The sequence below is a fragment of the Belonocnema kinseyi genome, chromosome 6 (genome assembly GCF_010883055.1).
Source record: "Belonocnema kinseyi isolate 2016_QV_RU_SX_M_011 chromosome 6, B_treatae_v1, whole genome shotgun sequence".
NCBI lineage: Eukaryota > Metazoa > Arthropoda > Insecta > Hymenoptera > Cynipidae > Belonocnema > Belonocnema kinseyi.
The window spans coordinates 8,883,317-8,910,994 of NC_046662.1; the positions used below are offsets into that span (position 1 = coordinate 8,883,317).

General features: G+C 23.4%; 2 protein-coding genes across 3 annotated transcripts in view; one reads left to right on the forward strand and one right to left on the reverse strand.

Moving 5' to 3' along the window:
• Positions 1 to 3,093: 3,093 nt before the first annotated feature.
• Positions 3,094 to 10,277, reverse strand: LOC117174743 (chromosome transmission fidelity protein 8 homolog). Its single transcript, XM_033364081.1, has 2 exons — positions 10,039 to 10,277; positions 3,094 to 3,486 (listed from the first exon to the last, which is right to left on the reverse strand). Exons 1-2 carry the CDS (start codon positions 10,056 to 10,058, stop codon positions 3,153 to 3,155), a joined length of 354 nt encoding a protein of 117 aa, XP_033219972.1. The 5' UTR covers positions 10,059 to 10,277; the 3' UTR covers positions 3,094 to 3,152.
• A 141-nt stretch (positions 10,278 to 10,418) lies between these two features.
• Positions 10,419 to 27,678, forward strand: part of LOC117174920 (U3 small nucleolar RNA-associated protein 4 homolog) — a 31,540-nt gene continuing 14,280 nt past the window's right edge. For both annotated transcript variants that reach the window (XM_033364376.1, XM_033364377.1), the window contains exons 1-3: positions 10,419 to 10,608; positions 14,168 to 15,695; positions 26,916 to 27,218. In XM_033364376.1, coding sequence (XP_033220267.1) covers positions 10,505 to 10,608; positions 14,168 to 15,695; positions 26,916 to 27,218 — 1,935 coding nt within the window. In that variant the 5' untranslated portion in view covers positions 10,419 to 10,504. The remainder of the gene's footprint in view (positions 10,609 to 14,167; positions 15,696 to 26,915; positions 27,219 to 27,678) is intronic.

The following is a 27,678-nucleotide window of genomic DNA, read 5'->3' on the forward strand; positions in this document are numbered from 1 at the left end:
ATTGCAACTGTTTTAATTCGAAAATCTTAATAAGAATTGATATTAATATATTATTTATTCCGATGATTTTATCAAAATGATTCAATTGTTAAACTATTTAATTTAATATTTTTTAATTTAGAAAAATTTAAGTATTTAATACACTTTTTCAAAACTTCTAAATATATTTTTTAATTAATCGATTTTTTCCTACAATTTTTGGAAAATCCTGTGAATTAAAAAAATCCTTAAAATCTTTTAGATTCTTTTTTGATAATTTTTTAAATCTCTTAGAATCTTTTTAAATTTTCTGTTACAATAATTTTTCAAAATAAACAATATTTTTCAATTTTCCTAAAAATCTTAAGTAAATATTTTTATTCTTTTGAAGTCTTTCACAATTCTTAAAAAGGATCTACATTTTTTGTTTGAAATCATGATTTGTCAGTCATATAATTTTAATTCAAAGTTTCAGGTTTTTCTTTATATTATTTTTTATATTAAATTCAATAAATAAATTTATTAATATATTATTTCTATCAATTTTTTTAGCCATTAAAAATGTAAACGTGCGTTTTACTATTTTCAATTAAAAAATAAATCCATAATAATATAGTCATAATTAAAGTTTTTTATTAAATTTAAAATATTGTGAGTCTAAATTATTTAATTTTTATCCCATTGAAATAAATTGAAACCAAATATTTAAAAGAAAACAATTTGAAACTGGAACGTTTAATCTTTTAGCGTTACAATTTTAATTGGTCTATTTAAAAAGTGTTTAATTTATGAGTGAAATTGTAAAATTTTGAAGCCTATATAACAATTGAATACTTATTATTTGTAGAAAATTTTTTATGAATTTTAAGAGATATTTAGAAGTTTTGAAGAGATTTAAAATTAATTAAAAACTTGAAATTATTTGAAGTAATTTAAAATTTTAAAATTAATCGAAATTTTCCTACAATTTTTGAAAATCCTGCAAATCAAAAAAAAATCCTTAAAATCTGCCGTGTTCTTCTTTGATCATTTTTTAAATCTCTTAAAATCTTCTTAAACTTTCTGTTACAATAATTTTTCAAAGTGAAAAATCATTTTCAATTTTCCTAATCTGCAAGAATCTACATTTTATTTTTAATTCAGTTGTAAGTATTTAAAATTATTTCAAGTTCTAAATTTAATTCGAATCTTTTTAAAACTTCTAAATATCTCTAATAATTACTCTTATATTTTTACAAATAATAAGTGTTCTATTATTAATTATAAAATCAAATTTAATTTTTTTTAATTTGCAGAATTTTCTAAAAGTCATGGAAAAAATTCAATTAATTTTGAAATATATTTAAAAGTTTAAAAAAATTCAAAACTTATTTTGAATTTGGAAAAAATTTAAAGTCACTTCTAGATTTCTCAAGATTTTGAAATCTGATTGTAAGGCTTTTAAAGGATGCCTAGACTATTTAAAATTAAAATAATGTAAGAACTGTTAAGTTAAAAAAACTATTTTTCAATTTTCAGTGTGTCTAGTTTAAAATTACTTGAAATAATATAATTTTGAAAATGTTCAAAGTTCATTGCTTGATTCTTTAATTTAGAATATTGAAAATGTTAACGTGGATTTATATTTTTCGTGCTTAATCTGAATCTTTGAACTCTATAATTGATAAAAGTTAACCTTTATGTTTCAAAATTTATCTTTTTGTTATAAAAATCAAATATTCCAGTTGAAAATTCATCATTTTAGTTGAAAATTTAACAGTTTGGTTGAAAATTAATTTCTTCAGTTGACAATTTTAATGTCAATTTTTTGTTGAAAATTGATATTTTCTTGTTCAAAATTAGAAAATTTGAATGACAATTTGTGTTTTTTAATCGAAAATTCGACTATTTCGTTGAAAATCCACATATTTTGTAAAAAAAATCAATTTGTTGGTAGAAAATGATCATTTTCTTTGTAACTTAATTTTCTTGTTTCAAAATTTTCTTTTTGGTTAAAAATTCAAGTATTCCACTTAAATATTTATAATTTTAGTTAAAAATTCATCTTTCACATTGGAAATAAAATTACTTCGTTTAGAGTTCAACTCTTTTGGTAAAAATCATTTTAATATTTTATTTTAGCTTTTTAATTATTCAACATTATTCTTTAGTTGAAAATTCGTCTTTTTTGGTAGAAATCAACGTTTTTGACTGAAAATTCATCTTTTCGGTCAAAAATTAAATTATTAGTTACTTTTTTTAAATGTAATTTTTTAAATAAAAATTTAGTTTATTCCACTCAAATATTGAAAATGATCTTTCTCTTTGAAAGTTAATCTTTTTGTCTAAAAAATATTCTTGTCATCTTTCAGGATGAACAATCCTTTTAAGATTCGTAATTTTAATGAAAAATTCATTTCTTAGGTTGAAAAATTGTTTTTTCTTTGGATGAAAAGGAATTTTTTCCGAAAAGCCAAGTATTTTTTTAAAAATTTGTTTCCTTTTAGTTTAAAAATTACTTTTGTTCAACTGAAAATGTAACTATTACACCAGTTAAATATTCCATAATCTTAATTAAAAAATCATTTCTTTGCTTGAACATTTATTTTTTAAATTCAAAATCCAATTATTCAATTTCTGGCTGAAAAATGATCTTTTTCAGGTGAAAATTCTTTTTTTTGTCTAAGGTTAAATTATTTCATTTAAGTATTTATTATCTTATTTGTCTATTTCATAGTCTTAGTTAAAAATGTATCTGTGTGATTGAACATTAATTTTTCTGACTTAAATTAAAATTCAGTTTTCAATTTTTAAACTTGGAAATTAAAGAATTTTCGAATGCAGATCATGAAATTTAGAGAATTTTCCACTTTAAAATTTAAAATGTGCATAATTTTTCATTCTAAATTTTCAAAATTAAAAATTCTTACAATTTTGAATAATAACAATAAAAAAATCATCAATTTGAAATGTGTAAAAATAAAAATGCTAAAATTTCAATGATTTTGAAGATCAAAAATTCAGTTTTCAATTCTTAATCTTTCAAACTGAAGAAATTTCAAATTTAGATAATGAAATTTACTGATTTCTCCACTTTTAAAAATTTTTTATACCAGGAAAATAAAAAATGCAATCATATAAAAGTAAAAAAAAATATTTATTTTGCCTTATTAACTAGGCAAAGTTGAAAAGAATTATTTGACTGACTTTGGAACATTAACAGTAATTGGTTTTGGCCTTCCTTTGAAGAGTAGCTTCTTTCTAATAATTGCAATTACTGTATAATCCGTATCACAATCAATATTATCAGTAGAGTTTTCGCTATGAATTTTCTTTTCCAAAACTGCGATGGGTTTGTCCATGGACGTTTCTTTTCCACTTAAAATGTGATTTCCAATAATTAGTGTAGCAGTGCCAGATTTATTGTAACAAAGATCTCCTATGTGTATTTTGGTTTTGAATTCTGGCGATTCTTTCAAATCTCCGTGAAGTTCGATCATCGCCCATTCTGCCACTCCATTCGCATCTCTGCAATTTTGTTAATTATTTAACGTTTATTGCATAACTAGTAAAAAAAAAGCGCGTTTATATGTTTCTTATTTTGATTGCCTAATTATGAAATTAAATGATGTGCTTGAATTTAAAGAAAACAATGAGATATAATGATAATATTAAATCAATTAAAATGTGTTTTAACTTTTATTTAAATATAAGATTTTAGCGCAGCTAGAATTAGAAGCAAAAAATATTTTTATTTATAAGGTAATCTGGGATTTTATGCTGTAATAAGATTTTTGATATTGATCCATTTTTAAGATATTTATTATCTTACATTTCCCAGCTTGTTTAATTTGTAAGACTTATAGTTTAAAATCTTCAACTTTTTTAAAAATTTGTTTATTGTGAAGATTATTAATTTTTTTGAAATTCACAGAATTTTAAACTGTAAAACTTTGACTTGTGAGTTTTCAAAATAAAAAATGCTTCAATTTTCAAGAGTTACAATCAAATTTACAATTGAAATTTCTTGAATTTAAAAAATATAAAATTGCAAATTACTTAATTTTCAGGATTTATATTTTAACGGTTTATACTTTTTAATTTTTTTTTTCGGAAAAATTAAATTTCGAAGATTAAGAATTGAAAATTCTTCAATTTAACAAATGTGAAAATAAAATTTACACTATTTTCAACTGTAAAACTTAAAAATGGAATAATTTCTAATTGTGAATTTTTTAAAATAAAAATTATTTAATTTTTCAAAATCTACAATACTGATACATAATATATACGAGTATATACAATATATACAATACTAATTTTTGATACTAATTCATTTTTAAGATATTTATTATTTTAAATTTCCCAGCTTGTTTAATTTGTAAGACTTATAGTTCAAAATCGAAAACTTCTTCAAAAATTTGTTTATTATGAAGATTCTTAATTTTTTTAAAATTTAAAAATCAAAATTTAAGCTTTCAATTATAAACCTTCAGAATTTAATAAATTTACAATTTACCTAAATTATAAAAATGTTAAATTATTAAACTTAAAACTTGAATGATTTTTAATTTTTAATTTAGAAAATTAAAAACTCTTCAATCATCTAAATTTTTAATTCAAAGTTCCACAATTTTTAAGTGTTAAAATTGAAAAATCTTGAATTTTGAAAACACAGAATTGCAACTTATTCAATTTTCATGATTTATATTTCAAAGGGATGTAATTTTGAACCTTTTTTGGAACAGCTGAATTTTGAAGATTTACAATGCAAAATTCTTCAATTTAAATATGTATAAATAAAATTTCGAGAATTTGAGTGATTTTTAAGATCAAAATACGAGACTTTTTAATTCAAAATCATCGAACATAAATTATCAAAATTACAGAATCTTTAACTGTAAAACTAAAACCAAAAAGAGTTTCAAATGTTGAACAGGGTACTATAATGTTTCTCACCATCTTCAAAATGTAATACTTGCATAATTTTTAATTTATTTATTTATTGAACAGTAATTTTATATTTTCAAAATTAAAAAATTGTTCGATTTTGAATATTTATAATCCAAAGTTCTACCATTTTTCAGTTATAATTAAAATTGTTGAATTTTGAGAATATAGAATTGCAAATTATTTAATTTTCAAAATTTCTATTTTAAAGATATGCAATTTAGAACTTTTTTTATATTTCAATTTTGAAGATTTACAAGTTTTAATGTGTAACTTTTAACGATTTGAAATGTTAAATTCTTGAATTTTTGAGATTTAAAATTGAAGATTCATAAACTTGGAATATTAAGGGATTAAAACAATGTAATTTTGAACGTTTTTTTTTTGAATATATAGTTCAGTTTTGATAATATACACTTAAAAACTCTTCCATTTTAAAGATGTAAAAATAAAAATGTTTAATTTTGAATGATTTTGAAGATCAAAATTCAAGAGCTTTCGATCCTAAATCATACAAAATAAAAAATTCGTCTTCATTTTTCAAAATGTATAATACAATTTTTTACCATTTTAAAAAGTTGCAAATGAAAATGATTAAATTTTGAAAACACAGAATCAGAATAGAAACTTATTTGAATACCAAAAATGTAGTTTTCAATTCTTAAACTTACGAATTAAAGGAATTTAAAATGTAGATCATGAAATTTACTGAATATTTAACTGTAAAACTTAAAAATTAAATAATTTTGAATTCTGAGTTCAAAATTAAAAATGCTTTAATTTTCAAGAGTCACAATCGAGGTGGAAATTAAAATTTCTTGAATTTAAAAAAATATAACATTGCAAATTACTTTAATTTTTAGGATTTATATTTTAAAGGTTTGTATTTTTTAATATTCTTTTACGGAATAATTCAACTTTGAATATTACGCATTGAAAAATCTTCAATTTTAAAGAAGTAAATAAAAATTCTTAAATTTGAATCACTTTGAAAATAAAAAATTCAGTTTTCAATTCTTAATCTTCCAAACTCAAAAAATTTCAAATGTAGAACGTGAAATTTATAGAATTTTCAACTGTAAAACTTAAAAATTCCATACTTTTGACGTGTGAGTTTTCAAAATTAAAAATGCTTCAATTTTCAAGAGTTACAATCAAATTTATAATTGAAATTTCTTGAATTTAAAAAATATAGAATTGCAAATTACTTAGTTTTCAGGATTTATATTTTAACGGTTTATACTTTTTAATGTTTTTTTTCGGAAAAATTAAATTTCGAAGATTAAGAATTAAAAACTCTTCAATTTAATAAATGTAAAAATAAAATTTACAGTATTTTCTACTGTAAAACTTAAAAATGGAATAATTTCTAATTGTGAATTTTCTAAAATAAAAATTCTTTAATTTGTCAAAATTTATAATACGAAGTTCTACCATTATGAAGAGTTACAATTAAAATTCTGGTATTTTGAAATTATAGAATTGAAAATTCAGGGTGGCCGTTTTAATCGACGAAATAAATTACCGGTTTTTTCCCGGTTCGAACAAATTTTTTATGGTCAATGAAATTAAAAAAATGGAACACTAACGGTAAAAATTTTTCCACTTGAGGTAATAAAAACACACGTTATCATTTTCAATGCTCTAAATAAAAAAATCAATCAATGAACTTAAAAAATTTTTAAATTATATAATTTTAAGGAATTTAAAGCTAGAAACATTAAATATTGAAAAATTGAAAATTTTTTAACTGAACACTTCTTAAATTAGAAATTCAATTATTTTATTTTTAAATAGTTTAAATATCCTTGGAAAGCTTCAAAATTTTATTTCAAAACTTAAGAAATTGAGAAGTTGTTTTAAATTTGTTTTAAAATTAAAATTATTTTGGAAATTTTTTCAGAACTTCTAAATATCTGTCAAAATTAATTGATTTTTTTTCTACAATTCTCAGAAAATTCTGCAAATTTTAGAACATCTCTTCACAATTTGGATGTATAAATCAAAATTGAATATTTATTATTTTTAGGCGAAATTTGAGAAATTTTAAGAGATTTGTAGAAGTTTTGAAAAGATTCAAACTTAATGTAAAACTTGAAATGATAGCCTAATGTAAAACAAAATGTAGATTTTCGCAGATTTTAAACAAAAAAATTAGATTATTTTCAAGAATTATGAAAGGCTTCAAAAGAATAAAAACATTTTCTTAAGATTCATAGAAAAATTAAAATTAGATTTTCATTTTGAAAAATGATTTTAAGAGAATATTTAAAAAGTTTTTCAAAGATTTAAACAAAATCTTCAAAAAGATTCTAGAAGATTTTAAGAAAACTTTCTAAAATTTGCAGGATAATTTTTTATCTTTTTAGAACTCCTAAATGTCTCTTAAAATTACTCAAATTTTTCCTACAAATGTTTATTTGTAAATCATACATCAAAAATTAAAAATTTCACTTACAAATTAAGCATTTTTCAAATACAACACTTAAAATTGTAACGTTCAAAGTTTAAAGGCCCTTCGAAATTTTAACGATTCCAGGCTTTCTATGTCAAAGAATTCAGTTAAAGATTCTTTACTTTTGAATATGTGGTTTCAATTTACTTTTCTTAAATAAAAATTCAAATATTGCTAAATATTCAATAATTAATTATTTTTTTTAATTAAAAATTTCAAATTGAATGGGTTAAAAATGGAATATTTTAGACTGAAACAATATTTTAAATTTAATAAAATCCTTTAATTAAGAATATATTATTATGAAGTTATTTTTAAGTTGAAAATAGTTTTTAAACTTTCAGTGTTGCGTTCACATTTGGTTAGTGGCTAAGACTTTCAAATTGAAACCGTTTAAGTTTTAACGTTAAAATCTGAAAATTCTTAAATTTTTAACTGATTTAAAATCTTTTTGTCAAATCGTTTTTGTTCACCCTTTGATAGTTAAAGTACAGATATATTTTAAAAAGTTATTAATTTATTAAATAAAAATGTTTTTTATCCAAAATTTTCAACATCAAAGGCTTATTAAATTTCGATGTATTTAATTTCGAAATTTTTTTTTCTTTGGAATAGTTCAATTTTGAATATTTTCAATTTAAACTATTCGAAATTTAAAATTCTTGAATTATTAGGGTTAAAAATTGACGATTCAATAATTTCAGATAATATCGATTAAAATGATGTAAATTTGAACGTTTTTGGAATATGTAGTTCAATTTGGAAGATTGACAAAGGAAAATTCTTCAATTATGACTGTTTTTTTGGAATAGTTCAATTTTGAAAATTAAGAATTTTATAAAATTCAAATGTATATTATGCAATTTATATAATTTTCGACTACAAAACTTAAAATTCGAATAATTTTTTATTGTTTTTAATTGTTTTAATTATTATACTTTAATGATTTTGAATATCAAAAATTTAGTTTTCAATTCTTAATCTTCCAAATTAAAGGAATTTCAAATGTGGATAATGAAATTTACAGAATATTTAACTGTAAGTATTAAAAATAGAATAATTTTGAATTGTTATTTTTCAAAATTAAAAATTTTAATGATTTAAAATTAGAAACTCTTAAATCTTAAATATGTAAAAATAAAAAATCTTAAATTTTAATAATATTGACAATTAAAAATACAGTTTTCAGGTCTTGATCATTAAAAATGAAAAAATGTCGAACATATATCGTCAAAATTACAGCATTTTCAACTGTAAAACTTGAAATGTAGCATAATTTTTAATTTTCAAAATAAAAAAGTTTAAAATGTTGAAAATTTGCAATTGAACGTCCTACAATTTTGAAGAGCTGCAACTGAAAATTCTCGAATCATGAAAATATAGTATTGCAGAAATTCAATTTTCAAGATTTATATTTTAAAGTTATCTAATTTTGAATGTTTTTTTTTAATAAATAAATTTTTAAGATTCAGAATTTGAAAATTTAAATTAAAAAATTTGTAATTCTTGAATTTTTAAGGTCTAAAATTAAAGATTCATTAATTTGGAATAATAATTTTAAAGATGCATAAATAAAAATTCTGTAATTTTATAATTTTAAAGATCAAAATTCGAGAGTTATTAATTATCAAATCTACCCAAGTGAAAAAATGTCGAATTAAAATGATAAAAATTACAGCATTTTTTACTTTATTAGGAAATTAATCGAAATCTAAAAAATAAAATTAAAATTAAAGAATTTTCAAGTGTAAAACTTAAAATTTGCATGGTTTTTAATTAAATTTAAAAAAATAAACATCCTTTAATTTTCAAAATTTACAGTTTTGAAGAGTTGTACTTTAAATATGTTAAAATAAAAACATTTAATTTTCATGATTTTCAGGCTCGAAATTAAAGTTGTAAATCCAAATCTCTCAGATTTAAGAAATTTAAAAAGGAAATCATTATATTTACAGAATTTTAAATGGTAAAACTAAAAACTCGCATAATTTTTACTTCTAAAATTTAAAAATTTAAATTTCTTTAATTCCAAAGATTAAAAAATTAAATTTTTGACATTTTGAAGAGTTACTTCAAAATTCTTGAATTTTGAAATCTAAAAATTTTTTTTTTTAACAGTTCTAAAAGTTATTTTTGCGTGGACGGATAATTCCCATTGCATTTTAGAACAAAATGCCCAACAGAAAAAAGAAAGAAAACAAAATTCTGAATAAATTTTGTATGAAAAAAATCTGCTAACTTCTATTGGTTCCGAGTTATAATACATTGTATTTTCCCAATTTTTTTTATTTTCAGTGAAAAATCACTAACTTTCAAATAACACTGTGTATCTTTGCAAATAATTACTGCACGGAAAAGTGTTCCACAGGTGAGTGAAACTAGACTCAATTTCCTGTAATTACAAAAAAGAACAATATCCTACCTGTGATAGGTCATGAGTTATTACCCCTCAAACTGGGCCATTTTAGCCTGTTTTTAAGGGGAAAAAAGTGGACTTCAGTTTTTCCCAAATAAATACGTAAAAAGCTTACATATAAAATTTTTACATATGCAAATTTCCTTTTTTTAGCTTCGAAAACATAAATTTTCCTTTTATAAAAAAAGGATCTCAAGTTGCTCCAAATTGGGAAAATTTGAAGCTTTCCAATAACTGAAATTAAAATTATATTACTAACCTTCTGATGGGAATAATCATCCTGTGTTGTTTTTCCTCACTGTTTTTCTTACTATTTACCGCCAAAGTAAAATAAAAGCATCGTTTTCAATTCCAATAAAATACTTTGTAAACTTGGCCCAAACATAACCTAACTTTCGATTCCGTTTGTAATTTTCAGAAAAAAGTCTTTTATATATTTTATTTTTAAGGGGAAACCATACAATTTTGATAGATTTCATTTTCAAGAGACATAACTTTTGAAATTTCTCTTTAACTTATTTATTGTTAAAAAATATTGTTTAGGAACGAACGACATTCAAGATTTCGCGCTGTACGAACATCAGCGCCATCTAAACTAACCTAATCTGTTGCGATGCTGGAAACTCAAACCACCACGTGCGTTGTGGTTATGTTTCGGACGCAATACAGTGATTTTTGTGATTTTGATATATATTTCAAATGATTTTAACAGTTTAGTTTTAATAATGTCCACTTGTAGAATTCACAACGTTAGATTTTATAATCTAGAACCGAAAGCAGTAACATGTTTATGTTACGAGCAGGAAACTAAAAAGTTGGCTCTTTCGAGGTTAGTTATTATGGTTATCAATACTGAATTTTCCCTTGATTTGCCGAAATTCCCTACAAATTGATATTTTGATTTGTAATTAAGTATTATACATGCTATATAGTTAGCAATGTTTTTTTAAAATGCTTTGATTGTTTTGCTTCGATTAATTTAACCTCAGTTTTCAGATAGTTTGCATTGTCAACAAAATAGTTGAATTTTCAACCAAAAAATATAAATTGTAAACCAAATACATATATTTTGTACCAAATAGTTTAATTTTTAACTAAGAATATTTATGTTTTGTTAAAACAGACGAATTTCGGGCAAAATACAAAAGTTTTGAACCAAATAGTTTAATATCTACCAGATAATGACGAATTTCAACAAATTACATAAATTTGTATCAAAATAGATGCAATTTCTACCAATCAATACGAATTTTCAACAAATGCCATACATTTTCTTCTTAATATATGAACTTTCCACAAAATAGTTAAATTTTCATTTTAAAGAATTCTTTTGACCCAAAAAACGATAGTTTCAACTAAAATAAAAAATGTTTAACCAAAAAAAAAGAACTGTTATGAAAGTAGTTCAAATTTGAACGAAGGAGTTGAATTTTTAGTTTAAAAAGATAAATTTTCAACAAAACAATTGCAATTTTAACCAAAAAAGTGATTATCTTACAAAAAATACGAATTTAAAAATACATCAATTTTCGACCAAATAGTTAAATTTTCTTTCAAAACATTCATTTTTCGGGCCGGAAATACAATTTTTTTTAGAAAGCAGTTTAATTTTCAAAAAAAAAGGGAATTTTTAACAAAAAAGTTATTTTTCAACCGAAAGAGATCAATTTTTAACCAGACAGTTGCATTTTTAGTTCAAAAAGATGAATTTTTTTCAATAAAAGAAAGAAATTTGTTTAATAAAAGAAAAAACATTTTCTACCAAAAAAGATAAATTTTCAATCCAAATAGAAGATTTTCCCAACAAAACAATGGAATTTTTGAAACAAATGGCTAATAGAATAATTTTTAATCTTTTTTAATCTTTAATTTTTAACCTAAAAAAATTTGAATTTACGATATTCAACGATGTTTTTTACAAAGAAGGTCAAATTTCAACAAAATAATTGAATCTTCAAATAAAGAAGATTAATTAAAAATTTATTTATATGGTTGAAATATGAGCTATTTAATTAAAAAATTATTTTTTCTTTGGATGGAACGACATTTTCTTGCTGAATATTTAATTTTTTATTTGAAAATTTGTTTATTATTTGTTGAAAATTAATTTTTTTTACTGAAAATTTATCTTTTTTAGCAAAAATGGATTTTTTTATCGTTTGAAAATTCAACTATTTCAGTTAAAGATTCATTGTTTTAGTTGGAAATTCTTATTTTTGGTTTAAAATCCCAGTTTTAAACTAAAAATGTTACTATTTTATTTTCCGTTGAAAATTTGTCTTCTTTAATTAAAAATTCATGTATTTTGTTGAAAAATGTATTTTTTGGTAGAAAATTAATATTTTTATTTGTAAATTAATCTTCTTGTTTCAAAATTAAACTGATTTGTGAAAATTCGCTTTTTTGGGTAAAAATTAATTTTTTGAATTGAAAGTTTAACTTTCTACTTTTGGTAAAAAATGGATATTTTTTTAGTGGAAAACTTAAATGTTTTCTAGAAAATAATATAACTACTTTGTTGCAAATTCTTTTTTTTTGAACTTAACTATTTTCGGTTAAAAAGTAAAATCCTTTTTGTGTGAAATATCAAGTTTTTGTTAAAAATGTATCTTCTTTGGTTGAAAATTTAACTACTTAGTTGAAAATGGGAGTACTTTGTTCAACATTGATTTTTTTCGGTTCATGATTCATCATTTTAGTTGAAAAATGTTTCTTTTTGTTCAAAATTTAATTATTTAGTTAAAAATTATGTTTTATAGTTGAAAATTAATTGTTTTAACTGAAAATTTAACTTGTACATGTTTGGTTAAAAATGTATCTTCAGTTAAAAATTAAAATATTTGGATTCAAATTCCTTTAAAAATTCAAATATTTGGTTGAAAATTCCTGCACTTTGTCAAAAATTAGGTAGAAAATTCTTCTTATTGGTTGAAAATTGAACTTTATGGTTGAAAATGAGTTTTTTCTTATTTAGAATTAATTTTTTAAATTGAAAATGTGTCTGTTACATTTTTTGTGGAAAATTGATCTGTTCTGATAAAAATTTATATTTCTTAGTTAAATTTTTTTTTCCTGAAAATTTAACTATTCCGCTTTATGCATACAAATGTTCTGTTTTGAAGAAAGTTGAAGTATTCTTGTTTTAAAAAAATTCATTTCTTTGGTTGAAAAAAAGATACTTCTTTAAAAATTCGTTTTTTGTTGGACTATTTCGTTGAAAATCCACATATTTGTTTAAAAATGATTTTTTCCGGTTAAAAATTCAAGTAACCCAGTTAAATGTTTATCATATTATTTCAAAGTATCTCTTTTGAAGAGTCAGCATTTTAATTGAAAAGGTAACTATTTTCTTGAAAACGAAATTGTTTAAACTAAAAGTTTAACTATTCCAGTAGAAAATTAAACTATTTTTCTTAAAATCCGTTCGAAATAATTAAAGCTATATTTTTTTCAACTGAAAGTTTAACCGTTTTACAGTATTCCACCATTTGTTCCAACTTGATTTATTTTCTTGATGAGTGTTCATTTTAGTTAAAAAACTTCTTTCTCAAAATTTAATTATTTTCTTCTGTTTTGAAGGAAATGTAACTATTTTATTCTATTTTTTTTTGGTAGATAATTCATCTTTTGGGTTGAAAATTCCACTATTTGGTGAAATTTGTTTATTCTTGGTTGAAAATTCACCCTTTTGTTCAAAAATTCAATTATTCTAGTAAAAGATTGATCATTTTAGTTGAAAATTTATTTTTCTTGTTTAAAATTCCACTATTCCAGTTAAAGATTTACAATTTTAGATCAAAGCTCACCACTTTGTTTGAAAATATAAATATTTTTTTGTTGTTGAAATTTATAAGTATTCTATTCTTTTTTTTATCGAATTTCAGGTATTTAAATGAGATTAATATCAAATTTAAAATCCTATTTAACGTTAAATAATCAAGTAAATGTGAAGAACTCCTGAAAATTAAACCAAGAATTTAACGACCAAATTTGGACAAATACCAGAAAATGTTCCCATTGCAATCCGAAAAAGAGAAAAAACTTCTTCCTTCTAAAAGATAAAAAAAAATTTTCTCTCCTTTTGGCCAGAAATAAAAAAGAGGAAAGAAAAATGAGAAGGCAACCAACCAAATCCCTTTCCTTCTCTTTTTTTTTATTTCTTTTGTATTTTTCTTTGTCCAAATTTGGTCGTTAGATTCTTGGTTTCATTTTCAGGAATTCTTCACATTCTATTTTTTTTGTAGAAAATTGATCTTTTGGGTTGGAAATTCTACTACTTGGTGAACAATTTATATTTTTGTTTGAAAATTCATCACTGCGATTAAAAATTAATTTCTTTGGCTGAAAATTCGTTTCTTTTTAGTCGATAATTATGTCTTTTCTTCTAGAGAGGACAACACCCTAGAAATATGGAACGTGGAGAATGCACCCTTCATCCTCTGCACAATACCAGGTCGTTCAGACACATCGCTAGAAGCGATCCTCTGGATAGGATCTCGCCTCTTCTCCACGGGTCTTCGAGCAATGATAGTAGAGTATGACTTGACAAAATTAAGTCAAAAATCGGAAATAGGCGTGACGGGAGGAGCAGCCTGGTGTATGGACGTAAATCGGACGAAAACGCGTCTCGCGGTTGGAACTGAAGACGGCTACATCAATACCTTCTTCATCACCTCAGACTCCCTCCTCTACGAGCGAATTTTCGATAAACAGAAGGGCCGAATTCTCTGCCTCAAATGGGACAACACTGGTGACATGATTTTCAGTGGTTCCTCGGACACTGTCCGCATTTGGAACACCCTGACCGGCCACGCAGTCCATCGGATGACCACCTCCAGGAAGGAGGCGAAGAAAGAAACGATAGTTTGGTGTCTCGAAGTCACTGAAGAGAATACAATAATTTCCGGGGATTCTCGGGGAGCAATTTGCATCTGGGATCCGAATATGGGCATCTTGATAGAAACCTATGAGAGCCACACAGCTGATATTCAAGCCATCACGATGTCGGATGACAAGAGTATGTTTTATTGTGCAGGCGTTGATCCTGTGATTCGTATCTTCTCGAAAGTCATCTCCAAGGGCAGAATCCAGTGGGTGCGTGGCACAGAGAGGAGACTTCATGTTCATGATGTTCGGGCTTTGGTCGAGGCTAACGGAAAGCTCTATTCAGCCGGAGTTGATGGCTACTTGGCACAGTCGAGTTATCCACCGAAATTTCTCGTAAAATATCCGCCTTTATTGCAACCACCTTGTGTCAGTGTTTGCAAAAAATCGCGATGCATTCTCCTGAGGTATAGCAATTTCCTCGAGCTTTGGCGACTCGGGGAGAGTTCGCAGGATTCTCTGCCGATTGGGAGTTTGCATCAGCTCAAGGAGGAACCGGTGAAACTTCTGACACTCCAGACGAAAGATGAGGAGAATATTGTCACTTGTGCGGTTAACAAGACATCGAAAATCATTGTCTACTCGACCGAGAGTCATCTCAGGGTGTTTAATTTTGACGTCGTCGAGGGAAATGCGAGTCTGCGTAGGAATGACACGGATATTCCGTTAACGAGGGTGCAGAAGATATTTTTCAGTCCGGACTCGAAGCGACTTGTGACGATAAACAATGGCGGGCAGGGGAATACGGTGACTTTTTATGAGATTGAGAGGAAGAATCGGTTGAGGCTTTTCGGGAGTTTTGAGACGAATAGCGAGTCTATTTGTCGTGTTGGACTGGTCTGTTTTTCTCCAGATGGGAGGTATTTAATTTTGTCGGATAGCGAGAGTCGGATTGTTGTTTATCATGTGGATGGAGATTTGACGATGGAGTCGAGGAAACCCTGGTCGTTGCCGAAATATAGTTGTCCGGCTACTGCCATGGCTGTTCAGGAGGAGACGCTGAATTTAGTCGTTGTCTATTCCGATCATAAGGTAAGAAATTAATTTATATTTTCCATTCATTTTTTAACGAAATAATGTGAATTTTCAATCGAAAAAGATTAATTTTCAACCATCAATGGAACAGCTGCGACCTCAAACACCTGGAAAACCTGGTATTCTAATTGCATTTTTTTTTTAAACTTTGAAAACCTGGAAATCTCCTTACATTCTTTCTGGGTGGCCGCTGGGCCCGGAGAAAGTGGGAAATGACTGTGAATTTATTTTTTGACGGGGAATTTTTCTTTTAATAATTAGTTTAATTTTCATCTTTTTTCAATTATGATATTATTCAGTTTAAAATGCTTAATTCGAGGGTGGCAACTGGACCGGGAAGCCGAGAATTTTATGAAACCGCGAAATAATTAATTTTTTTTACCAGGAAATGTACAGTTTTTTAGGAAAAAAAATCCTTATAGCTTGGATTTCAACCTTTTTTTAAATAACTAGTTTAATTATGATCTTTTTCAATTATGATGTCATTCAGTTTAGCATGCGTAATTCGAACACCTTTTACTTCAAAATTTTTTCATTTTAGATTTATAATTTTTTAACGTACATTTCAATTTAAAGAAATTTAAAATGCAGTTTTAATGACTTGAGCAATTAAAAATTAAAAAATGTTTAAATTCGAAAATTTTTGATTTCAAAAAAACATTTTTAGTTTAACATCTGTGAATATAAATCTATGAATGATTTTTAAAAATTATATTGTACTTTAAGATTTAAAAAGTTAATAATATTTGATTGTACAAGGCGATTCGGTATCAGTTCACAATTCTAGAATGTCCAGATTTTAACGTTAAAAATTAAACTGTTTCAATTTGAAAGTCTTATCAGTTACACAAATGCAGGGTGGCCGCTGGACCAGGAAACTGGGAAATGACAGTGAATTTTTTATTGGTCGGTAATTTTACCAATTTGTAGAAAAAGAAAAATGTGCACGTTCGATTTCAAAAGTTTTTAAATGATTCTTTGAATTTTTATGGTTTTCAATTATGCTATTATTTAGCTTACAATATGTAATTCAAAGAATTTTTACAGTAAACATTTTTTATTTAAAATTTTTATATTTAAGCTTATATTTTTAATTTAAAGAATTTTTAAATGCTTTTTTAAAGACTTGAACAAATAAAAAATAAAAGCATTTGATGTCGAAAATTTTGGATAAAAAAATTTTTATTTAATAAATAAATAATTTTTTAAAATTTATCTGTACTTTCAATAATAAAAATTGAACAAAAACGATTTGACAAAACAATTTTTAAATCAGACTGAAAGTTTGTTAACTATTTTCAACTTAAAAATAACTTCATAATAATATATTCTTGATTAAAGAATTTTAATATATTTCAAATATTGTTTCTGTCTAAAATATTCAATTTTCAACCAATTCAATTTGAAATTTTTTATTAAAAAAAAATTAATTATTGAATACTTAGTAATATTTACATTTTTCTTTAAGACAAGTAAATCTAAATCAAATATTTAAAAGTAAAGAATCTTGAACTGAATTGTTTGATATTGAAAACCTGGAATCGTTAAAATTTCGAAGAGCCTTTAAAAAATGTTTAATTTGTAAGTGAAATTTTCAAATTTTGATGTATAATTTACAAATGCACATTTGTAGAAAAAATTTAGTAATTTTAAGAGATATTTAGGAGTTTTAAAAAATAAAAAATCATCATGCAAATTTTAGAAAGCTTTCTTAAAATCTTCTAGAATATTTTTTGAAAGTTTTGTTTAAATCTTTGAAAAACTTTTTAAATATTCTCTTAAAATAATTTTTCAAAATGAAAAGTTATTTTTAATTTTCCTAGGAATCTTAAGAAAATGTATGCTTTTGAAGCCTTTCACAATTCTTGAAAAGAATCTAATTTTTTTGTTTAAAATCTGCGAAAAAATATATTTTGTTTAATATTAGGCTTTCATTTCAAGTTTTACATTAAGTTTGAATCTTTTCAAAACTTCTACATATCTCTTAAAATTACTCAAATTTCGTCTACAAATAATAAATGTTCAATTGTTATTTATACATCCAAATTGTAAAGAAATTTTCTAAAATTTGCAGAATTTTCTTAAAATTGTAGAAAAAATTCAATTAATTTTGACAGATGTTTAGAAGTTCTGAAAAAGTTTCCAAAATAATTTTTAATTTAAAACAAATTTAAAAAAACTTTTAGATTTCTCAAGATTTTGAAATAAAATTTTGAAGTTTTTCATGGATGTTTAAACTATGTAAAAAGAAAATAATTAAATTTCTAATTTAAGAAGTGTTCCGTTAAAAATTTTACAATGTTTCAATATTTAATGTTGCTAGCTTAAAAATTCTTAAAATTATATAATTTTGAACAATTTAAAGTTCATTGATTGATTGTTTAATTTAGAAAATTGAAAATGATAGCGCGGATTTATATATTTTTATTTATTGAAAAATGTTAGTACCTTTAATTTTATACGCGTAAATTATTGCGAATTTGAATACAACATTTTTAAATTAAAAACTTAAATTTTAATTTTAAAAGTTCAAAATTTAAGAGTTCTACTTTGAGTGCTTTCATTTGCAGCTCACTTTTTATTACTTAAAGTGGAAAATTTTTTAGCTTTAGAATTCCATTTTTTTAATTTCATTGACCGTGAAAAATATTTTGCAAACCGGGAAAGAACAAAAAATTTAAATCTACGTTAACATTGTCAATACTCTGAATTAAAGAATTAAACAATGAACTTGAAAATGTTCAGAATATATTATTTTAAGTAATTTTAGGCTCGATATACTAAAAATTGAAAAATAATTTTTTTTTTAAATTAACAGTTCTTAAATTAGAAGTTAAATTAGTTTTATTTTGAAAAGTTCAAGCATCCTTGAAAAGCTTTAAAATTTTATTTCAAAATCTTGAGAAATCAAAAAGTGGTTTTAAATTTTTTCAAATTAAAAATAATTTCAGAAATTTTTTTCATAATTTTTAAATATATTTTTAAATGAATTTAATTCTTTTACAACTTTTAAAAATCCTGCAAATTGAACAAAAATCCTTACAATTTGAATTTATAAATAACAATAGAACACTTATTATTTGTATAAAAAAATTAGAGTAATTTTAAGAGATATTCAGAAGTTTTAAAAATATTTAAATTAAATTTAGAACTTGAAATGATTTCAAATATTTCAAACGAAGTGTGTGTACCGACAAAATTTGGCTATATAAATAATATACAATAATATATATTATATTTGTCACGCATTTTTTAATCAAATAATGTGATTTTTCAACTAAAAAAAAAATGAATTTTCAACCATCAATTGAATAGCTGCGACCTTAAACACCTGGAAAACCTGGAATTCAGTTTGAAATGCCCAATTCCAGGGTGGCAACTGGACCGAAAAACCGCGAATTTTATGAAGCCAAGAAACCGATAATTTTATTTTTAAATAAAATTTTTCATGATTTATCAATAATATATTTTTAATTCAGAGTTTCAGGTCTTCCTTCATATTATTTTTTATATTAAATTAAATAAATAAATTTATTAATATATTATTTCTATTAATTTTTTTAGCCATTAAAAAATTTAAATGTGCGTTTTACTATTTTCAACTTAAAAATCAATCCATAATAATATAGTCATAATTAAAGGTTTTTATTAAATTAAAAATATTGCGAGTCTAAATTATTTAATTTTTATCCCATTTAATTTGAAATTTCTTAATCTAGAAAAAGAGTAAGTATTTCATATTTAGCAATATTTCACTGTTAATTTAAACCGAGTAAATTGAAACCAAATATTTAAAAGAGAACAATTTGAAATTGAATTTTTTTACATAGAAAGCTTTGAATTTTTAGATTTTCGAAGAACTTTTAAACTTTTAGCGTGACAATTTTAATTGTTCTATTTAAAAAGTGTTTAATTTATAAGTGAAATTGTTAAATTTTGACGCTTAAATAAAAATTGAACACTTATTATTGATAGAAAAATTTGAGTAATTTTAAGAGATATTTAGAGGTTTTGAAGAGATTGAAAATTAATAAAAAACTTGAATATATTTTAAAATTAATCGTAATTTTCCGGCAATTTTTGAAAATCCTGCAAATTAAACCAAAATCCTTAAAATCTTTTCAAATTTACCGTTACAATAATTTTTCAAAGTGAAAAATCATTTTCAATTTTCCTGAGAATCTTAAGAATTTTTTTTATTCTTTTGAACTCTTTCACAATTCTTAAAAAATGTTCTAAATTTTTGTTTGAAATCTGCAAAAATCTACATTTTATTTTAAATTCGGCTGTAAGTATTTGAAATTATTTCAAGTTCTAAATTTAATTCGAATCTTTTTAAAACTTCTAAATATCTCTTAAAATTACTCTAATATTTTTACAAATAATAAGTGTTCTATTGCTATTTATAAATTCAAATTGATTTTTTTTAATTTGCAGGATTTTCTAAAAGTTATAGAAAAAATTTCAAAATTATTTTGAATTTGGAAAAATTTATAACCACTTCTAGATTTCTTAAGATTTTGAAATAAAATTTTAAGGCTTTTAAAGGATGCCTAGAGTATTTAAAATAAGAATAATTTAAGAACTGTTAAGTTAAAAAAATTATTTTCCAATTTTCAATGTGCCTAGTTTAAAATTACTTAAAATAATATAATTTTGAAAATTTTTAAAGTTCATTGTTCAATTATTTAATGTAGACTATTGAAAATGTTAACGTGGGTTTATATTTTTGGAACTTAATCTGAATCTTTGAACTCTATAATTTATAAAAGTGAAAAACTTTTAAACTTCAATTTTAAAAGTTTGAAATTCAAGAGTGTTACTTTAAATGCTTTAAATTGTTGTTTATTACTTTAAATGGAAAAATGTTTAGAGTAGAGTTCGATTTTTTAAATTTCATTGATCGTGAAAAATGTTTATGAATCGAGAAAACGCCGAAATTTTTTCTTTCGATTAAAACGGCCACCCTGCGTACAGTATATTATAAAGAAATTTAAAATGCAGTGTTAAGGTCTTAAGCAGTCAAAAATGTTTAAAATCGATTTTTTTCTATTAGAAATAACATTTTTATTTGATCAGATGTAAATATAAATTAATTAATAATTTAAAAAAAAATTGAATTGTACTTTAAGATTTAAAAAGTAAATAATAATTAATTGTACAAGACGATTCGGTATCAGTTCACAATTTTAGAACTTGCAGATTTTAACGTTAAAAATTAAACTTTTTCAATTGGAAAGTCTGATCAGTTAAACAAATGTGAACGCCTATATAAACTTTATAAACTATTTTTAATTTCAAAATAACGTAAAAATTATATATTTACAATTAAAGACTTTTATTAAATTTCAAATCTAATTTTACTCTTTAATATTCCATTTTTAAACCATGCAATTTGAAATTTTTCAGTTAAGAAAAAAAATAGTTACTTAATGTTTAAAAATATCTGACTGTTTATTTAAAATCAGTAATTATAAATTAAATATTCAAAATTAAACTTTGAACGTTACAATTTTAATTGTTCGATTCAACCAAAATTAATTTGTAAGTCAAATTGTTAAATTTTTATGTATAAATTTACAAAATTGTCAAAAATAAATGTGGAAGATTTTAAGAAATTTTTTTAATTTGGTATTATTGGAAAAATAATAATTTGAAAAAATGCAATACAACATGGGGATGTTTCAAGATTTTGAAATATAATTTCGAAGCATTTGAAGAATTTGCTGAATCTTTGAAATCTACAATTGATTAAAGCATTTAATTTAAAATTGTTCAGTTGAAAAGCTAGCTTTCATTTGCAGGTCAGTTTTTATTACTTTGAATGGAACAATTTTTAGATTTAGTGTTCTTTTTTTTTAAATGTCATTGGCCGTAAAAACTAATTTTTTAACGTATATTTAAATCAAAAGAATTTTAATATAATTAGTTGAATTGATATCCTTTTCAATTATGATATTATTCAATTCACAATGCGTGATTCAAATATTTTTGACTTAAAAATTCTTAATTTTATATTTTATTTTAAAGCCTATATATTTTAAATGTAAAGGAATTCAAAGTGCATTCGTGATGACTTTAACAATTAAAAATTAAAAGCGTTTGAAGTTCACAATTTTTGATAAAAGATAGTTTTTAGAAAATTTATCTTTTTTTATCTGAAAGTTTAACTATTCGGTTGAAAAATTATGGAATTTGTAAATAATTCATGTTTGTTGTTTGCAAATTAATTTTTTCAACCAGAAATTTAATTTGTCCATTTTCGGTTGAAAATTAATTTTTTTTTTTGATGAAAATTGATGTATTTTTTTAAACTTCTTTTTTTTGTAGGAAATTAATCTTTTGATTTGCATTTTTTAAATTTAAATATTAAACCAAACATGTGCATTTTCAACCAAAAAAGATTAAATTTCCACTAAAAGAGATGAATTTATTTTTAGTTGAAAATTATATTTTTTATTTAAAATTCAAATTTGTGGTTGAAAATGCAACTATCTGGTTAAAAAGTAAACTATTTTAATGAAACTTTAACTTTGTGGTAGAAAATGAAATTTTGTTTGAGAAATTATATTTTCGGATTGAAAATTCAACTGTTTTGTAAACAATTTGTTGATTTTAGTTGATTTTTTAAATAAAAAAGATAATTTTCAACCAAAATTATGGAAATTATGGAAACTTAATTTTCAACCAATTAGCTAAATTTTCTACTAAAATAGTGGAACTGTTAATCCAAAAAAAAACGCATTTTCAGACAAACAGTTTAGTTTTAAAACGAAAAGGATATCTTTTAAAATAACTTGTTGAACCTTCAAAAAAAGAATGACATTTTTAACAAATTAGTTGAATTTTCAAACAGAAAAGAACAAAAAAATCAATCCATTTTTGGTTCTATTCCATTTTTTAATGCTAATTTATATTTTTTTATTAGTTGATAATTTAACGATTTGTCTAAAAATTCGTATTTTCTGGTCGAAAATGAATCTGCTTGGTTGCAAATTGAATTACTTGGTTAAAAGTTTTTTTCTTTCTAGTTAAAAATTCCTATATTTGGTTGACAATTTCTTAATAATTATATAGAAAGATTCCTTGATTATCTGAAGTAAACTTGCAGTCAGTTTTTATTAGAAGAGAGTGCAAAGTTTTTTCTAATAAGAATAAAACTTTTTTTTCGCAAGACACGTCGCGGTGTAATTCATTTTGCGAAATACGCTGTGTCGTAAAAAAGATACATCAGCCTGATGAGATCGGCGATAAAGATTCATAATATCTATCTCGGTACAATTTCACCCTGAAGCAGACCTCCGCCAAATTGCTATCATAATCCTACCATCTAGATTATGTCTTTAGACGATGAATTAAAAACTATAAAACCATCACGCTTTAGCGACTCGACGATTGGATTAAATTTTCTTTATTTATCGTGTTTGGCCATTAAAAAATATTGAAGCTTAACACGCTATTAGAGGGAACATTACAGATTTTACACTCTTTCCCCTATTTTTCTCTTTTTCTAGAGAATCCCTCTTTTTCTCCTGTTTCACGACACTTTTTTTTCGGTTAAATGCGAACTTAATTAATAGGACAAAATAAGAAAATCCAACTTTTTTCGTTCAAAGTTAATTTAGTTTAGTGGGGAAGTCTAGTATTATAGTTTTTGTTAAGAATTAATCTCCTTTGTTTAAAAATTCTACGATTCGGTTGAAAATTTAATTATTTTGTTAAAAAATCAACAGTTTTATTTCAAATGCAACCGGTTTTGATTGAAAATTCAACTATTTAGTTAAAAATTCAACTATTTTTCTGGGAATGTGTTTCTTTTGCTTTAAAGTTTAAATATTTGTTCGTAAATTCAGTTGAAAATTATTATATTTCTAAATTTAAATATTTGATTGAAAATTCTTCTTTTGTGGTTGAAAATTCAACTGGATTTTTAAAAAACCTTTTTTTGTGTCTAGAAAATTCAATTATTTTACTTGAAATGCAACAGGTTGGTTAAAATCGAGGTTAAAAATGATGTTTTTGTTTGTTGAAATTGTAACTATTTGGTTGGAATATATCATATTTCTTGATTAAAAATTAATTGTTTTGTTGAAACTTCGAATATTTTGTTATAATTTCAACTTTTTTTCAAAATGCGTCTTTTTGCTGGAAAATCCAAGTATTTGTTTAAAAATTAATTTTCGTGTTAAATCAATTTTTATTTAATGAATTTTTGTTGTTGAAAATTCAACGGTCTTCGAAAAAATTCGTCTTTTCTTTGTTTTGAAAGTTCAAGTGATTGGTTGAAATTGTTTTAAATTAAAAATTCAATTACCTCATAAAAAATTGATTCTTGGCTTGAAAATTGATCTCTTTGGTTGTTTTTTATATATTATTACATGTATTTATTTTAATATATATTATATTATTATATGTATTTATCTCTTATTTGAAAATTCGAAAATTTAGTGGACAATCAAATTTTTTTAAAGTTCAATTATTTTTTGGAAAATTCATTTCTTTAGCTTAGAATTTCAACTATTGTTTGTCTTTAAATGCTAGTGTTTTATTCAGAATTAATTTTTTATTGTTGCAAATTTCACTGTTTGATTGAAAATGTATCTTTCCTGGTTAAAAATTAACTTTATTTTTTGAAAATTCATCTTCTTTGGTTGAAAATTCAAATATTTGGATACAAGGTGAACTACTTGGTCAAAAATTTATTTTTTGTTGAAGATTTATCAATTTAGTTATAAGTTCTTCTCTTTGGTTGAAAAATGTAATTATTTTGTTGGAGGTTATTATTTAAAAAATTTTTTTCAACTAAAAAATGAATTATTCAATTCTTATTTGAAAATTTATCTTTTTAGATGAAAGTTCATCTTTTTTGTCGAAAATTCATCTATTTTGATCAAAATTAATCTTTCTTGTTTAAAAAAGAAGTTTTTTCTTGGAATTTCTACGGTTTTCTACAAAAATACTCTTTTGGCTTTAAAATGTCACTATTTGGTTGAAAAATGAAACATTTGGTTAATTTTTTGTTGTTGTAAATTTTACTATTTGATTCAAAATTTGTCTTTCTGGGTTAAAAATGAACTTTTTTGTTGAAAGTTCAAGAGTCTTCTAAAGCATTAATTTTTGTGGGTTAAAAGTTTAACTATTTTGTTGAAAAAATGTCTTATGCTTGAAATTTCAACTATTTAGTTGTCAGTGTTGAAAATTATTTTTTATTGTTGAAAATTGAACTATTCATTTTTCTTGGTTGAAAATCCACTTTTTTGTTGAAAATTTAACTATCTTCTAAAATATTTATCTTTTTGGGTTAAAAATTCAACTAATTTGTTGGAATTTTTCTCTTTCGCTTGAAATTTCAGGCTCTCAGTGTTGAAAATTAATTTTGCGGTTGAAAATTCATCTATTTGGTTGAAAACTCGTTTTTATTGTTGAAAATTCAAGTATTCGATTAAAAAATGTATTTTTCCTCGTTAAAAATGAACTTTTTTGTTGAAAATTCATCTTCTTTGATTGAAAATTCAACTATTTAGATACAAGTGGAACTACTTTGTCCAAAATTTAGTTTTCGTTGAAGATTCATCAATTTAGTTCTATATTTTTCTCTTTGGTTGAAAAATGTAATTATGTTGTTGGAGATAATGTTTTTTGTTTGAAAATTTATTTTTTCAATTGAAAATTAAAATATTTAATTCTTCTTTAAAAATAGATCTTTTTAGGTGGAAGTTCATATTTTTTAAAGAAAATTCAATTATTTTTATAAAAATGAATGTTTCTTGTTCGAAAATAAACTTTTTGTTGAAAGTTCAACTATATTCTTAATAATTACTTTTTTGGCTTGAAAATTTCAGTCTTTGGTTGAAAATTCAACACATTCTGGTTAAACTTTTTTATTTGAAAAATGGATCATTTGCTTAATTTTTTGTTGTTGCAAATTCCACTATTTGATTCAAAATTTATCTTTTCGAGTTAAAAATGAACTTTTTTGTTGAAAATTCAACTGTCTTCTAAAACATTAATTTTTTTGGGTTAAATTTTCAACTATTTCGTTGGGAAATTGTATTTTTTGCTTAAAATTTCAACTATTTAGTTGTTAGGGTTGAAAATTAATTTTTATTGTTGAAAATTAATTTTTCTGTTGAAAATTCAACTATTTGGTTGGAAATTAGTTTTTATTGTTGATAATTCAACCGTTTGGTTGTGATTTCATTTTTCTTTGTTAAAATATAACTTTTTTATTGAAAATCTACATTTTCGGGGTTAAGAGTCAACTGTTTTCTAAAACATTTGCCCTTTTAACTTAAAAACTGAACTAATTTTCTTCAAAATGAGTATTTTTTGCTTGAAATTTCAGCTATTTGATTGCAACTTCAACTACTTTATTTAAAAAAAAAGGTTGTTAAAGATTTATCAATATAGTTGAGAATTTTTCTCGTTGTTTGAAAAATCTAATTATTTTGTTCAAGATTCTTTTTTTTTTTGTTAAAAATTAATTTTTCATATGCAAATTAAACTATTCAATTTTTGCTTAAGAATGGATCTTTTTGGTTGGAAATTAGTTCTTATTGTTGAAAATTCAACTGTTTAATTCTAAATTCATTTTTTTTTTGGTTAAAATTAACTTTTTTTTTTGAAAATTTACATTTTCGGGGTTAAGAGTCAACTGTTTTCTAAAAAATTCGCCTTTTTAACTTAAAAACCTAACTTTTTTTAAATTAATTTTTCATCTGCCAATTAAACTATTCTATTTTTGCTTAAGAGTGGATCTTTTTAGTTGAAAATTTAACTATTTGGTTAAAAAATAATTTATTTTGTTTGAAAATGCATACTGAATCGAACATGATATCTCCATTAATTTTATTGTTAAGATTTTATACCCTTATCTTTGTAAAAAAAAACACCCTATTTCCCATTTTCTGTGAGAATTGATTGAATTGATTAATTGTCTCGTTTTTTGAATTTAAAATAAATAAATAAAAATAAAATATTTTCAATATGTCAATCTGAATTCTATTTCTTGTAGCGAAAATTCATGAATATTGTTATTTCAATTTTCAAAACGCATCCTAACGATCTTAATAATTCTTGCCATGTCGCTATTAATTATTCCATTCACGTCATCATCCTTCGTTGCTTTCCAAGAAATGGTCCTCGATTTGAAAAAGTTTCTTCAAGTCACATAAATAACTCACTAATATAATCACTATTTTTGTTGGTGTTTTGCAGATTATTGAATACAACATTCCAACCCGAAAGTACACGGAATTTTCGAAAAACCTTCAAAATTGCCTGCCCCAAAATTGGTTGTCGCGACCCTTTCCGATTACGAATATTATCTTCGATCCTAGAAATGAAAACGTTATTATCATGCACGATGATACTTCAGTTTTTGTTCTAAATAAGAAGAATGAACTTCCTAACATTAGGGTAAAAATACCGAAGCTGGAAAATGGAGATTCAAAAGACGATTCCAATTCTGGACTCGGCTCACAAACTCAACAAATTTTTCAAGTTGTTAAAAAGTATAAGGTAAGCTCGACAATTTTTTTTTCTAAAATTGAAGGAAAATTCAATTTCAAAATAACAATATAAATGCAGATCTTAAACTCTTTCTCCTATTATTGTCGTTTTCCATTTTTTAAAATATTTCCTCTTTTTTTATTTCTAAGAAACTTACCCTTTTTCTTGTTTTCTCGCTTAAATTATAATTAATAGAATACAGTAAGAAAATACAACTCTTTTTTATCAGTTTAGTTGAAAGTTCACCTTTTTGGTTTATTAATTTAATATTCCAGTCAAAGATTCATAATTTTAGTTGAAAATTCATTAATTTATTAAGAAATGTATTTTTTCTTCTTTCGTATTGTTTGAAAATTGTATTTTTAATCTGAAAATGTAATTATTCAAATTGAATATTCCATAATCTGAACAAAATTAATCTCTTTTTATCTATTTTATTGAACATTAATTTCTTTAACTAAAAATTTGA